General features: G+C 43.4%; 1 protein-coding gene across 18 annotated transcripts in view; it reads right to left on the minus strand.

Annotated features, from left to right (window-relative positions):
- kiaa1109 (KIAA1109 ortholog) overlaps window positions 1-16,061 on the minus strand; it is a 104,401-nt gene extending 88,340 nt beyond the window's left edge. For all 18 annotated transcript variants that reach the window (XM_055865109.1, XM_055865108.1, XM_055865107.1 and 15 more), the window contains exons 1-11: window positions 15,917-16,061; window positions 3,509-3,638; window positions 2,993-3,109; window positions 2,699-2,777; window positions 2,536-2,600; window positions 2,126-2,382; window positions 1,808-2,001; window positions 1,598-1,677; window positions 1,334-1,481; window positions 1,041-1,197; window positions 799-877 (exon numbers count right to left, since the gene is read on the minus strand). In XM_055865109.1, the coding sequence (XP_055721084.1) occupies window positions 799-877; window positions 1,041-1,197; window positions 1,334-1,481; window positions 1,598-1,677; window positions 1,808-2,001; window positions 2,126-2,382; window positions 2,536-2,600; window positions 2,699-2,777; window positions 2,993-3,109; window positions 3,509-3,605 (1,273 nt within the window). In that variant the 5' untranslated portion in view covers window positions 3,606-3,638; window positions 15,917-16,061. The remainder of the gene's footprint in view (window positions 1-798; window positions 878-1,040; window positions 1,198-1,333; window positions 1,482-1,597; window positions 1,678-1,807; window positions 2,002-2,125; window positions 2,383-2,535; window positions 2,601-2,698; window positions 2,778-2,992; window positions 3,110-3,508; window positions 3,639-15,916) is intronic.
- Between the last annotated feature and the right edge of the window lie 654 nt (window positions 16,062-16,715).

A 16,715-nucleotide genomic window follows, 5' to 3' on the forward strand; every position in this document is an offset into this window, starting at 1 on the left:
GAACGAATGCTCACAGACAGTCCAAGTTTGAACTTTATTGATGGTAATATTGATTAATGAGTCAGGATTAATGCATGCTTTCATGGCATCCCTCCTCTGTCTTACCCTGTAACCATAGACCTAAAGACTAGTGGTGTGCCGAGTAGTCGGATAAAACAAGAATTGTAACGGATATGGGCAATTGTCCTGATACGATTATGATCCAAGTATTTTTTGTTATTAGCCGTGATCGGAAAGTAAGTCATTTTCGGGTGCCAGTGCGTATCTTTCAATCAAATACAAGGTGCTACGTGGTCTAAATAACTCAACTGGCTATTTTTCCTGTCTGTAAAGAGAAGGAGGATCTACGTTGATCCTGCTGCTCTGATTGAATAGAGCGAAGCTGTATTTCACCCGACCACTTCTCCTTGCATCTTTTGGTTTGATAATTTATTGATGCTGCCTTCTGTTAGCCTCCTATGGGTAGGACATTTGCTCAAGCTATCAATGTGCAAAGTATCTAACAAGCAGGCCGAGGGTAGCGAGAAAAGATGACTGAGTGACAGCAAACTGCCTTCTGCAAGTTGAGGTCAGACACACACACGGCTCCTAATCTGCAGTTTATTTTGCAGGGAGATTGGTATTTTGACAACATCTATTGAGGCATATTTAAACACTGTGTTTTCAGATCACGAATATCATCCGATCCGACTATCAACTGTTAATTATGGATACGATTACGAATATGGTCAGGTCGGCAAACCCTTACTAGACACACTTTCTTCTAACCTCATTTGTTTCTCTCAGTGTCCCACTCACCAGACTCCCCCACAGTCATGGGGATATTCACTTCCAGATAAGAGCCTGCTCCGACATTCACATGGACAGCATTGGTTTCCTAAGAGCAGAAAAATCAACAGAGCGCATAATGTGAGAAACACATGATCCCATTGTGGAATGGATTATAATAGTTTAGAGCTATTTAGATCTGCCATTATCTAATACATGGAGCTTTTAACAAAAGGAGAGGAGAGAGAGTGAAAAGCCTGGTCTCCTAGTACCCTGTTTTTGGTGAAGAGCAGGTCTATTGTGGCGTCTGCGATGATGTTCATGCGCAGCTCAAAGGCTAGGATCTGTCTGGGTTTGCCAGGCTGAGCCACCTCCGTAACACCCAAGGACTGGTAGTCTGCCGGGAGGAAGAACTTCCACAGGCAGTCCCTGCATACAGAAATATAAATATTAGTAATTATATTCCTATGGTCTCTGCACACAGGAGCGAATGCTGCTGAGTCTGGTGAACAGCCAATTATGTTTTATGTAGTAGTATAGTTAGTTTGTGCGTGTGTGTGTGTACCTCTGCCTGTCTGCCCAGGGTCCATAGTTGAAGTCAGTTCCTTTTCCACAGACTATGTCCAGACCCCAGCAGGGAGGCAGATCTTGCAGTTTGGTGCCCTCTCCACACAGCTCTGGATCCCCACTCTCCTGCTCCTCTGGGACCAGGCCTGACAATACACACACAAGAATATTAATCACTAATGACTTTACAGGTATAAAAAAAAATATTCAGGACTCTTCGATCCTGGCAAACAGACCAGAATTCTACACAATATGGTCATACCTGGTTCATCCTGGTAATAGTAGATGTCCACGTCATTAGACTGCATGACCACAAATCCTTCTCCCATCAGTCTGGGCGGCCTATGGAGGACAATAGAGGTTGTATTCTTTTGGATTAAGAGGCTAGGGTTTAGGGTCGATGGTCAGCTCACTTATCGTTCAGCGGGCCCATGTAATGGGGGTTAGGATTTAGGGTCAAAGGTCAACTTACTCGTCGTTCTGCATGCCCAGGTAGCGTGGGCTGGGTACGAGCATGACGCGGACATTCTCCAGAGAGCCCTTGACGATGTGCATGTATTGGTCCAGGTGGCTGGAGGGGGGTTTGGTGGCGTAGGTCAGGAAGGCATCCTCAAAATTCACACATATCGTCTGTGGGAGGTGGTGGTTCCCAAATGCTAAGCGACCCTGGAGAAATGCACACGATACAGTGATGAGAATTAAACATAAGTGCACTTTCAGATAACCTAACGATTGACTAGCGTGTGTGGGTATGATGTCTCAGATGTAGCTGAGCTAACGGGAAACTCACTGTGCTGATGTTGACTTTGATGACAGGGATGAGGGATCTCCAAGATGACGACGGGTCTGGAGACTCTGCTTTGATGTTAACACTGTCCATGCTCTTTTCTCGTTCCTCTCTTCCTCTCTCCTCGTCTTTTTTGGGAGGTATGAGGGTGGGGTCCAATCCGAAGGTCTCCTGTAGCCGTGCGTAGAGGTCTGTGCGGTTGTAAACGTGGAACTCAAATCCATTTACGGTCACGTAGAGCCTGGTCTCAGCCTTGGGGTCTGGAGAAGAGAAGAACAAGATCTTCTGTAACTTTGGTACGATGGTCAAGAAGAGTACAAGCCATTTGAGTTATTGCGGCCTCCCACCACTCCTACACCTATGGACTTGTTTCCCATATCAAAACAATAATGTCTCTTGTACAATCCACTGACCGTGCTGTTTCTGCTTAGGGTTATACATTTTCCACCAGCGGAATATAAGGAAACCATCTTGTATTCTGCAAAACAAAATACATTGAAGGTAGAATAAAATAGTATTAGAATATAAGCATGTACTGTACAGAGAGTAGAATACATAACACGTAAAAGTAAGCACCTGATGGACATGTCTTCGTTGATGAAGTACACATCTCTGAACATGACCTTCCCCGACAGCACCGAGAAGGAGAAGGAGCCTGTGGAGAGAGAGAGGACAGACAGTCAGACAGTGATGCTAAAACTGATGCAAGTAGGTCAGATTCACACTAAATTTCAGACACGCAAACATTAGATTCTTCACACTGAATACCATAAATAGGGCACCTGTAGCCAAGTCTGAGTCTGCAAGTCTCTGGCAAGGTTCATAATTCACGCATCTGCAAGCTTGTTTCATTACATTATTTACACTCACCAATGTGAATGTAGCCATTCTTGTAGAGTCTGTTGGTGATGAGGGTTAAGATGAGGCCGATGTTACGGGAGTTGTAGTAGGTCAGGTAGATGATCCATCCACAGGACAGAATGGTGGCTGGAAGAGAAAACAGAGCACAGTCAGCTAGCGTCACTGATGTCCCACCATCCTTAGTTCGGGAAAAAATGTTTGGTACTGTCGTAACGACTTCATTAAGGTTGTCACAACAGTGACATAATAGCTGGTCCACGTCCTGCCATGACTCAAGTGAAAGATGGGTTACCATTAAGAACGGAATTACACCCCTGGTTACCACTGACTCATAGAGGGTTTAAACTATGTCTCATATCGTTATGATAGTGTTAAATGAGGCTTCACGCCTGTATACTTGGAGTTAAGTGCTCCCCATGCATCAACTCTAATTTGAGAAATGGGTGCGATTCACTGCAGCCAGCCCTCTAACTCAGGTGTTTTTCCACTCCCACTCTTCGTCTAGAAAATTTCCTCAACACTTACCCACAAGTAGCCACACAAAATTGGAGTCGTGCTTGGTGAGGAAATCATCTAAGTCTCCAAAACTAGGGAAGGTGCTGTCGTTGGCTTTGGCATCCATGACTACAGCTGCGGCTCAGTATGACAAACAGCACTGAAACAGACCAAATGGTATCATAAGATGAGTTTACTGATTATCACAGCAGAAAGCCAAATAACTGTGTTTCAAAATAAATGACTCTGCGAAAACGCCAGACATAACACTCTTCTAGCACTATGCCAAATGGCTATGGGCTACACTAGTTCATTTAGCAGACAAGATTTGCTTAGAATTCCATGGCATTATTTTCTGGTATGAAGAATACAATTGAACAAAGCTGAATAAAATAAAGGATATTTTCTCCAAACGATTTGAGGGAGTGCGCACATGCAGGTATTCTGTGTTGAGCGGTTAACAAAGAAACAGGTACTTCTATATGCTTGATTAGCATTATTAATGTAACTTTAGTTGTGATACAAACATTGGGCTATATGTTTAGATTTTTAATACATTGTAAGACTGCATGATGCAACTAATGATGATTTGTTTTTTGCGCAGGCTGTACACACTTCATCAGTCACTCGTTCACAATTTGACAAACACTTGATAATGCCTAGAGTTTCACGGCGGCACCCCCTTTGTGTGGTCGTAATGCACCATAAAGAAATCCATGCCTTTAGTGGCTAGTGGCCGTTGTGACCTTCTCCCTGAGTGCTGCGTGCTCAATAACGTGATCGGGTCTTTCTCACAGGCTACAAGTGAAGAGAGACACATCGGCAATGCAAATGCATGCGTCCTTATCCAATTCCGAGGTGCATATTGAAGATATTGGAAGAAATGTCCACATTTACTTTTCGTCAGCCAACAAGAGGAGTAGGCCTAACAAACAGCAAAAGCATTAGCCCATGTCACTCTACTATCCCCCATAATACAAAGGTTGACCTACTCCATTCTATGCGAGAAATAAATATTGCAAACATGGTCTGGGACAGTTGTGGGATGCGATAGATGCCAAATTAATACAACCACTAGAATTTTAAAAAAGTTTACGCAATGTGGCCGACGCAACAGATCAGAAAGTTTCGCCTAAAATATTGATAGCCTAATCATTTATTTCTTCACATTATAAGCACAGCAATGCAAAAATGTTCCATTACCAGGAAAACACCATTATCAAAAGTGGCCGCAAATGCAATTATGCATGTATTGCTTTTATTATAAAGGTGCATTTTTATGGTGAAAATTATCTTCCCCAAACTTCAAACTCACACGCCGCTTATGCTCACACGCTTATGTATGCCAGTTAGGCTCTACACCCCTTGTAAAGCGGATTAATGTGATTAATGTGCTTATTTTAAGAAGTTATTTGACCACTTTAGTTGTGATACAAACCTTATCAAAACATATAGGCCTATGGGCAAGGCCACATGAAGTGTGAGAATTTGATTCGAAAAATGTGCAATTTTTTTTTATTTGTTTCTTATTCTGGGGATCATTAACAAGCAACAATACATAATTCTCAAGTGATAGGCTAAGATTTTCACCCATCAGACTATTCTTGATTTAATCTGATCTTTACATACACTAAATAATAAACTCAGCAAAAAAATAAACGTCCTCTCACTGTCAACTGCGTTTATTTTCAGCAAACTTAACATTTGTAAATATTTGTATGAACATAACAAGATTCAACAACAGACATAAACTGAACAAGTTCCACAGACATGTGGCGTCATGCATGTTAGCATTAGAAGCCTACTCCCTAAGTTTGCTTTATTCACTGCTTTAGCACATTCTGCCAACCCGGATGTCTTAGCCGTGTCTAAATCCTGGCTTAGGAAAACCACCAAAAACCCTGAAATTTCCATCCCTAACTATAACATTTTCCGCCAAGATAGAACTGCCAAAGGGGGCGGTGTGGCAAACTACTGCAGAGATAGCCTGCAGTGTTCTATCTTACTATCCAGGTCTGTACCAAAACAATTCGAGCTTCTACTTCTAAAAATTCACCTTTCCAGAAACAAGTCTCTCACCGTTGCCGCTTGCTATAGACCACCCTCTGCCCCCAGCTGTGCCCTGGACACCATATGTGAATTGATTGCCCCCATCTATCTTTTGAGCTCGTGCTGCTAGGTGACCTAAACTGGGACATGCTTAACACCCCGGCCATCCTACAATCTAAGCTTGATGCCCTCAATCTCACACAAATGATCAATGAACCTACCAGGTACAACCCCAAATCTGTAAACACGGGCACCCTCACAGATATCATCCTAACTAACCCGCCCTCCAAATACACCTCTGCTGTTTTCAACCAAGATCTCAGCGATCACGGCTTCATTGCCTGCATCCGTAATGGGTCTGCGGTCAAACGACCACCCCTCATCACTGTCAAATGCTCCTTAAAACACATCAGCGAGCAGGCCTTTCTAATCGACCTGGCCAGAGTATCCTGTAATGACATTGATCTCATCCCATCAGTAGAGGATGCCTGGTTGTTCTTTAAAAGTGCCTTCCTCACCATCTTGAATAAGCATGCTCCATTCAAAAAATGTAGAACCAGGAATAGATATAGCCCTTGGTTCACTCCAGACCTGTCTGCCCTTGACCAGCACAAAAACATCCTGTGGCGTTCTGCATTAGCATCGAATAGCCCCCATGATATGCAACTTTTCAGGGAAGTTAGGAACAAATATACACAGGCAGTTAGGAAAGCTAAGGCTGACTTTTTCAAACAGAAATTTGCATCCTGTAGTACAAACTCAAAAGTTCTGGGACACTGTAAAGTCCATGGAGAATAAGAGCACCTCCTCCCAGCTGCCCACTGCACTGAGGCTAGGAAACACTGTCACTACCGATAAATACACACTAATTTAGAATTTCAACAAGCATTTTTCTACAGCTGGCCATGCTTTCCACCTGGCTACCCCTACCCCGGTCAACAGCCCTGCGCTCCCCACAGCAACTCGCCCAAACCTCCCCCACTTCTCCTTCACTCAAATCCAGATAGCTGATGTTCTGAAAGAGCTGCAAAATCTGGGCCCCTAAAAATCAGCTGGGCTAGACAATCTGGACCCTCTTTTTCTAAAATGGTCTGCCGAAATTGTTGCAACCCCTATTACTAGCCTGTTCAACCTCTCTTTCGTATCATCTGAGATTCCCATAGATTGGAAGGCTGCCGCGGTCATCCCCCTCTTCAAAGGGGGAGACACTCTAGACCCAAACTGCTACAGACCTATATCTATCCTACCCTGCCTTTCTAAGGTCTTTGAAAGCCTAGTTAACAAACATTTTGAATCTCACAGAACCTTCTCCGCTATGCAATCTGGTTTCAGAGCTGGTCATGGGTGCGACTCAGCCACGCCCAAGGTCCAAAACGATATCATAACCGCCATTATTGGCAGACTCAACAGCCTTGGTTCCTCAAATGATTGCCTCGCTTGGTTCACCAACTACTTCTCCGAAATAGTTCAGTGTGTCAAATCGGAGGGACTGTTGTCCGGACCTCTGGCAGTCTCTATGGGGGTACCACAGGGTTCAATTCTCGGACCGACTAGTGGTTAGAGCGTTGGACTAGTAACCGAAAGGTTGCAAGTTCAAATCCCCGAGCTGACAAGGTACAAATCTGTCGTTCTGCCCCTGAACAAGGCAGTTAACCCACTGTTCCTAGGCCGTCATTGAAAATAAGAATTTGTTCTTAACTGACTTGCCTAGTTAAATAAAGGTAAAATAAAAGAAATTAAAAAATATATATCAATGATGTCGCTCTCGCTGCTGGTGATTCTTTGATCCACCTCTACGCAGACGACAGCATTCTGTATACCTCTGGCCCTTCTTTGGACACTGTGTTAACTAACCTCCAGATGAGCTTCAATGCCATACAACTCTCCTTCCGTGGTCTCCAACTGCTCTTAAAAGCTAGTAAAATGAAATCCATGCTCTTCAACCGATCGCTGCCCGCACCTGCCCGCCCGTCCAGCATCACTACTCTGGACGGTTCTGACTTAGAATATGTGGACAACTACAAATACCTAGGTGTCTGGTTAGACTGTAAACTGTCCTTCCAGACTCACATTAAACATCTCCAATCAAAAATGAAATCTAGAATTGGCTTCCTATTTCGCATCAAAACATCCTTCACTCATGCTGCCAAACATACCCTCGTAAAACTGACCATCCTACCGATCCTCGACTTTGGCGATGTCATTTACAAAATAGCCTCCAACTCTACTCAACAAATTGGATGCAGTCTATCACAGTGCCATCCGTTTTGTCACCAAAACCTCATATACTACCCACCACTGCGACCTGTATGCTCTCATTGGCTGGTCCTCCCTTCATACTCGTCGCCAAACCCACTGGCTCCAGGTCATCTACAAGTCTTTGTTAGGTAAAGCCCCACCTTATCTCAGCTCACTGGTCACCATAGCAGCACCCACCCATAGCACGCGCTCCAGCAGGTATATCTCACTGGTCACCCCCAAAGCCAATTCTTCCTTTGGCCCCCTCTCCTTCCAGTTCTCTGCTGCCAATGACTGGAACGAACTGCAAAAATCTCTGAAGCTGGAGACTCTTACGTCCCTCACTAGCTTTAAGCACCAGCTGTCAGAGCAGCTCACAGATTACTGCACCTGTACATAGCTCATCTGTAAATAGCCCATCCAATCTACCTCATCCCCATACTGTATATATTTATTTATCTCGCTCCTTTGCACCCCAGTATTTGTACTTGCACATCCATCTTCTGCACATCCTCCCATTCCAGTGTTTATTGCTAAATTGTAATTACTTTGCCACCATGACCTATTTATTGCCTTACCTCTCTTATCCTATCTCATTTGCACATGCTGTATATATATTTTTCTACTGTATTATTGATTGTATGTTTGTTTATTCCATGTGTAACTCTGTGTTGTTGTATGTGTCGAACTGCTTTGCTTTATCTTGGCCAGGTCGTTAAATAAAAGGTGAAATAAAATAAATAAATGTAACTAACAGAAATGGAATAGTGTCCCTGAACAAAGGGGGGGGGGGGGGGGGTCAAAATCAAAAGTAACAGTCAGTATCTAGTGTGGCCACCAGCTGCATTAAGTACTGCAGTGCATCTCCTCCTCACGGACTGCATCAGATTTGCCAGTTCTTGCTGTGAGATGTTACCCCACTCTTCCACCAAGGCACGTGCAAGTTCCCGGACATTTCTGGGGGGAATGGCCCTAGCCCTCACACTCCGATCCAACAGGTCCCAAACGTGCTCAATGGGATTGAGATCCGGGCTCTCGCTGGCCATGGCAGAACACTGACATTCCTGTCTTGCAGGAAATCACGCACAGAACGAGCAGTATGGCTGGTGGCATTGTCATGCTGGAGGGTCATGTCAAGATGAGCATGCAGGAAGGGTACCACATGAGGGAGGAGGTTGTCTTCCCTGTAACGCACAGCATTGAGATTGCCTGTAATGACAACAAGCTCAGTCCGATGTGACACACCCCCCCATACCATGACGGACCCTCCACCTCCAAATAGATCCCGCTCCAGAGTACAGGCCTCAATGTAACGCTCATTCCTTCGACGATAAACGCGAAACCGACCATCACCCCTGGTGAGACAAAACCGCGACTCGTCAGCAAAGAGCACTTTTTGCCAGTCCTGTCTGGTCCAGCAACGGTGGGTTTGTGCCCATAGGCGACGTTGTTGCCGGTGATGTCTGGTGAAGACCTGCCTTACAACAGGCCTACAAGCCCTCAGTCCAGCCTCTCTCAGCCTATTGCGGACAGTCTGAGCACTGATGGAGGGATTGTGCGTTCCTGGTGTAACTCGGGCAGTTGTTGTTGCCATCCTGTACCTGTCCCACAGGTGTGATGTTCGGATGTACAGATCCTGTGCAGGTGTTGTTATACGTGGTCTGCCACTGCAAGAACGATCAGCTGTCCGGCCTGTCTCAGGCGTCTCACAGTACAGACATTGCAATTTATTGCCCTGGCCACATCTGCAGTCCCCATGCCTCCTTGCAGCATGCCTAAGGCACGTTCACGCAGATGAGCAGGGACCCTGGGCATCTTTCTTTTTGTGTTTTTCAGAGCCAGTAGAAAGGCCTCTTTTAGTGTCCTAAGTTTTCATAAATTTGACCTTAATTGCCTACCGTCTGTAAGCTGTTAGTGTCTTAACGACCGTTCCACAGGTGCATGTTCATTAATTGTTAATGGTTCATTGAACAAGCATGGGAAATAGTGTTTAAACCCTTTACAATGAAGATCTGTGGTTTTTTGGATTTTTACTAATTATCTTTGAAAGACACGTTCCTAAAAAAGGGGCGTTTCTTTTTTTTCTGAGTTTGTGTGTGAAATTTGTTTTGATTTTGAATGGACCATTATCATGCACCTGTATCAAAACAGGGGCAGCGGGGAAAAAATACATGTCATCTATATACTTAAATGGCGAATGGAGGACGATTTTTCCCATGGTTTGTTTTCATGCCAGCCAGGTAGGCTATACTCCTGTTGTAAATATAAGCAACATGCTTAATATTAGGAAAGTTGAAAAATAAATATAGTAGGCCTAGCCTATAGAAAGCTGATTCTCCTCTTTTTAGTAGAGGCCATCACTCTGTTCTCACGCAATTGCATAGCCTATAGAAATGTTGTGCAACATAAGCTCATGGGCTCTCATGAAGTGTTTGATTAGATTTTCGATTACATTTGCATTGCTGTCAGAGTGATTAAAGGGACAATAGAGTGCTGAGTACCAGGCAGTTAGCAAGTTTAGTATGCTACTAATGACCATCAGCAGCATCAGAGATTGGAGAGAGCCTAATTAACGTGATTAAACGGTCATGTGGAATTTGACTGCTTTCATGACTCATGACCGCCGGTGTGACAGTAATACGGTCACAGCAACAGCCCTAGGTGAGTGTCATTTCAATCATACAAATATAATTAATTTTGTGGACATATCCCTTCAGAATACTGCAATTTAACTGGTACATCATTTAAATATAATTTGAATTATAATTTTTACTTCCAATTACTACCACAAAGGTGGCTGCCGGTCCATCCACCATAGAATGTCAACTTAATAGGAATGTCTATTCAATTATCTATATGATTTCAATAAGTTATTTTTCTGCACTGTTCAACCAATCCAGTAAATTCCCACCATTTACACTCGTGGGAATTGGCCTACATTGATAAGGATAAATTCAAATCTTCCTTACATTAGAAATATGAAATGCATAACCATTGTAGCAATTGAAAGGGAACAGTTGAGATAATGGGGAAATTATTAGACCAAAAGGTGAGTACACAACAGTTCACCTGACAAGACTGAATCCAAACATTACACTGTTGATTTTATGTGCATTTGACATTCTGTACTTTTCCGCATTTGTTGATAACGAAATCTAAAAATACTCTGGATACATTCAGAAACATTATAGAACCATTCCTGGAAAATGTGGGGTAGCTGCAACATAAGACTAAAACATTAGAAGAGTTTAGGTGAGAGGACTAACATGTGGCCACACACCTCTTCAAAGTACACCGTTCCTAAGCAATTTGAATGCACTTTTATGACTCGAAGAAGAGTCTTCAACTACACTGCTCAAAAAAATAAAGGGAACACTTAAACAGCACAATGTAACTCCAAGTCAATCACACTTCTGTGAAATCAAACTGTCCACTTAGGAAGCAACACTGATTGACAATACATTTCACATGCTGTTGTGCAAATGGAATAGACAAAAGGTGGAAATTATAGGCAATTAGCAAGACACCCCCAAAAAAGGAATGATTCTGCAGGTGGTGACCACAGACCACTTCTCAGTTCCTATGCTTCCTGGCTGATGTTTTGGTCACTTTTGAATGCTGGCGGTGCTCTCACTCTAGTGGTAGCATGAGACGGAGTCTACAACCCACACAAGTGGCTCAGGTAGTGCAGTTCATCCAGGATGGCACATCAATGCGAGCTGTGGCAAAAAGGTTTGCTGTGTCTGTCAGCGTAGTGTCCAGAGCATGGAGGCGCTACCAGGAGACAGGCCAGTACATCAGGAGACGTGGAGGAGGCCGTAGGAGGGCAACAACCCAGCAGCAGGACCGCTACCTCCGCCTTTGTGCAAGGAGGTGCACTGCCAGAGCCCTGCAAAATGACCTCCAGCAGGCCACAAATGTGCATGTGTCAGCATATGGTCTCACAGGGGGTATGAGGATCTCATCTCGGTACCTATTGGCAGTCAGGCTACCTCTGGCGAGCACATGGAGGGCTGTGCGGCCCCACAAAGAAATGCCACCCCACACCATGACTGACCCATCACCAAACCGGTCATGCTGGAGGATGTTGCAGGCAGCAGAACGTTCTCCACGGCGTCTCCAGACTCTGTCACATGTGCTCATGTGCTCAGTGTGAACCTGCTTTCATCTGTGAAGAGCACAGGGCGCCAGTGGCGAATTTGCCAATCTTGGTGTTCTCTGGCAAATGTCAAACGTCCTGCACGGTGTTGGGCTGTAAGCACAACCCCCACCTGTGGACGTCGGGCCCTCATACCACCCTCATGGAGTCTGTTTCTGACCGTTTGAGCAGACACATGCACATTTGTGGCCTGCTGGAGGTCATTTTGCAGGGCGCTGGCAGTGCACCTCCTTGCACAAAGGCGGAGGTAGCGGTCCTGCTGCTGGGTTGTTGCCCTCCTACGGCCTCCTCCACGTCTCCTGATGTACTGGCCTGTCTCCTGGTAGCGCCTCCATGCTCTGGACACTACGCTGACAGACACAGCAAACCTTTTTGCCACAGCTCGCATTGATGTGCCATCCTGGATGAACTGCACTACCTGAGCCACTTGTGTGGGTTGTAGACTCCGTCTCATGCTACCACTAGAGTGAGAGCACCGCCAGCATTCAAAAGTGACCAAAACATCAGCCAGGAAGCATAGGAACTGAGAAGTGGTCTGTGGTCACCACCTGCAGAATCACTCCTTTTTTGGGGGTGTCTTACTAATTGCCTATAATTTCCACCTTTTGTCTATTCCATTTGCACAACAGCATGTGAAATGTATTGTCAATCAGTGTTGCTTCCTAAGTGGACAGTTTGATTTCACAGAAGTGTGATTGACTTGGAGTTACATTGTGTTGTTTAAGTGTTCCCTTTATTTTTTTGAGCAGTGTATAAGGTACTTTTTTTTTTTTTTTACTCTCCTAGCTGTTAAAGAACTATAGCAAGGACACTTGTATTTGTCTGGAACACAACGCTGCTTCCCCGTCATCACACAATTACTGTTGTTCTTTACTCAATACAAAAAAAGCCAATTATAAATCACAATCCAGGGAAGGTGGGCATGATTTGAAAGCTTGTTTTATTGCCAACATTACTAGCTAAGTTATAAAATACAAGCTTACCGTGTTAAGCTTTCACAAGGCAATTCAACTTTCTTTTTTTTTCCGCATGGAAAGGAGTCATGCGTGCATTCATGAGCATATGCCGCAGCTCATTTTCTTCACAATAAACAAACATATGCTCATTCTGTTCAAAACAACCCCAGGGTATGAAAACATGTAATCTTGTAACTGTACATCAAAACATAGAGATCATAAATGTTGACACTGTGTATGACATGACTTTTATGATTTGGAAATGTTTAGTGTACATTTGGACTCACAGGTGTTTGGCTTACTTGTATGAGATCAAAGCGTTAATTATTATAATCCTCAACATCTGATCTTTCAAAATACATCAAGTCAGCTTAATTTACAGCATTTCTCTCACTCAAAACAAAACATTTGCAAAAGTTGGCCAATTACTAGGAGGGATGGAGGCAACTTCTTGTCACGCGGTGCTCAAGTTCAGAACGGCTATCAGTCAAACCCCATAATGTGCTGTGATGTGCAGAGCCAGAACGCTGATGTCATGTACAGCATGTTGCTGTACAGCCACTACGTTCCAATTTAGGTGCTTATTGATGCCCAAATCTGCCATTTTCAACCCGTATACGAGTACGAGTGTAAAGAGTTAACATCCAAAAGTAGAAGTAGCGTCATAGGCTCTCTTTCATTTCCACTGAAAACCGGAACATCTAGTTGCTGGGGACTCAGCAGAGGCTAAGTTACAACATATTCAAAAATGAAAAGAATCTGAGTTTAAACACTTTTAGATAATTGATGTGAATGCGGCAATTAGCAGTTGAAACAATTACAAAAGTGTCCTCCTCGCCACTGTTAAGGTAAAAAGCTGAGGGATTGGGCTGGAGAAATCTAACCACTCAAATTCATAGACAGAGCTATGGATGCAAGGACTGACCATCCATGATAACAAAATTATTAGTTTTAACCATGTTTTGATGGTATACAGTGTTTGTTTACATTTACTTTGTTTACAAGCGTTGGAGTATTTTGGGTTCATGAGACATTCATAAGAAGTTATTTTCATAAATCAATGAATACATCATTCATATATAATTTTTAAAAATGTAGCAACTGCAGATTGACCCTTTAAAAAAGGTACAAATATTTTATAGATTTTTAAATTCTAGAAATGACAAAGTAGTTTGACAACCCGGTTTGTAAGCTTTTAAATGATGATCAAACTCAACTGTTTATATTTTCCAGTGTTGAAGACATGGATGTCTCATGATAGGGTGGGGTGTGCAAAATGGTTCAACTTTGTTCTCCTAAATGTTTTGGCATTCAGGTACAAAAAGTTACTTTCTGACCTCTTCTACCATGGGCAAATATGTATAAAAAGTTTTGTTCAAAAAGTGTTCGAAATCAGATGAAACGACCCTAAACTGACCAGACATAGACTAGTCTGCAGCCCTTGTGGTTCAGGTGTAAGCTTACTCTCCAACAATACTGGAAGAGTATTGTTTAACTTGGACACTTCCAAGTATTGATTGAATGGGGCCCAGTTTCTCAGGCAGGTCATGTTGAGTGGGGCAAGAGTGAAACCTCTTAGCTATCTGTGTGTGAGTAAGGCTCAACGCAAAAGCATGGTGTGGGTGTAGTCCAGTTGTTACATTGAAAAAGAGGTCAGTAGTTGTGAACACACACAAGCAAATCCCTACCTAATCCACCTTAGATCATGCTGTGTAGAAGGGGGGGGGGGGGTGCACAGGACATAAGCACTGCCGTTCATAAACACTCCTGTGTGTGTGTGTGTTAGTCCGGTTGTGTGAAACCAGAACTGTGAATCAGGCTTGTCTGATGAAGCAACAGTTTTTCCTGAAAGTTCAGTGATCGTACGCCTAATACTACAGGAAGTTGATGAATCAGATCTGAGGAAAGTGATACGAAGCATGCCATGGTAGTAGATTATGAGCAACAGTTATGACAAAAATAGAATACTATCTAGGTCCTGCCAGGCACACTATCTGAAAAACTACTTTTTCAACCTAGGACATCACGTGACAATGTTGTTATTTCCTTGTGTCGGTGAGGCTCATCATGTTGGCCCAGTATGCTGACAGCAAGTCATCTCACGCAGACAGCAAAAGAGGATTCATTCTTTGAATCTTTCAAGGCAGGCTCAGACATGTTGCAGTAGAAAATTGGATGTTTGATAACAGCACAATCAGTGAAGCAACCATAATGACAAATAGTTTTGTACTAACTAGCCACGTGATTATGTGATAGTCATACATTTGAGTATTTCTATTTGTTTGCAAGTTAGTAGGTAGGAAGTTAGTTGGAGGCAAGCTAGCTTAGTCAGCTAGATAGGTGGCTTTCAGAACAACAAGTGAACCTTGCACTCTCGCTAGTGCAGCGTATCCCAAACTCCGTCCGGAGGACCCAAAGGGGTGCACGTTTTGGTGTTTGCCCAAGTACTACACAGCTGATTCAAATAATGAAATCATCGAGCTTTGATTATTTGAATCAACTCAGTGGTACCCAGGACCGAATTTGGTTCGTTTAACCTTGTACTAGCGACTTATTCCATCACCATTTTCATGGATTGCAATAAATACAGCTAGTTGCTGTTCACGACCATGTTTAGCCTGGGGTCCCCAGATCGATAGTATTTAACGACCAGGTGAAGGCCCCCCGGCTAACCCGCGGTGAACGTTCTGAAAACGTATTTACTAAGTTAGCTAGTAGCTAATGTTAGCTAGATTTGTTTGTTGTGGGCACGAGCGTTAACTTGTACGGCCTTCCGCAAACAATTAATTTGAGATTTGCGGTATTCTCAGGTCATTAACTTTAACTATGAACAAAACACATAAATATGGGGAAATTTGATGTAAACCGAGAGATAATTGCTGCGTCTGTCTCGTAACATATTTTTGACAGCCGTGGTTCCCCACCGCTTCAGGTAAGATAATGACGTTAGCTAGCTACTGTTACAACAGGCCGCACCCAACGACTTGGTATTATTTATCCTTATAGAAAGTCTAAGGGCAAAAAGAGAACACAAACCTTAATATACGTTGTATGACATTAGATTTCATTTTGCGCCAATTCTTCGGGAATTACTATTCCTTTGTTCTTTTAGACATCCTTAGCAGCTCTCCAAAATATCTGCATGGCAGCAAACTAGTTGATAGTTCTTCCTTTCGCAGACACCAAACACAACATTCGACCAATGGGTAAATTGTGGGCGATAAATCAACCAATTAAGACAACGGATTTGACAAAGTACAACCCACTTTGAAGATTGACATTTATTTCAGCGTATCAACTGTAATGTTTTTATTATTACGCACGACCTGAGTACTATCTAATGCAGGGTTTCCCAACTGGCCGCCCAGGAACCGAATTTGCCCCGCGGGTCGTTTTATTTGTCACGCCGTGTTTTGAGCGCAAAATAAATACAACTAAAACTTTTGTGGAATATAATTTTTGGATATAATACTGTAAAAAACCCAGAATAAGCTCCAATTGATTTTTAAATTAGGAAATATGTTCCCAACTATTCCTAGGCATAATAGAGACATGTGATTGTATATAAATAATAATTGATTGAATAAAAAAAAAAATATATATATAGCACTTTTCTACCAGCTGAGGTACTCAAATTGCTTTACATAGTAGGGGGAAACTACCCTCATCCACCATCAATGTGTAGCACACACTTTAGTGATGCATGTGTAACAGTTTAACTTCAGTCCGTCCCCTCGCCCCGACCCGGGCGCGAATCAGGGACCCTCTGCACACAACAGTCACCCACGAAGCATCATTACCCATCGCTCCACAAAAGCCGCGGCCCAACGCTCAC

This window comes from Salvelinus fontinalis, chromosome 16 (genome assembly GCF_029448725.1).
Source record: "Salvelinus fontinalis isolate EN_2023a chromosome 16, ASM2944872v1, whole genome shotgun sequence".
NCBI lineage: Eukaryota > Metazoa > Chordata > Actinopteri > Salmoniformes > Salmonidae > Salvelinus > Salvelinus fontinalis.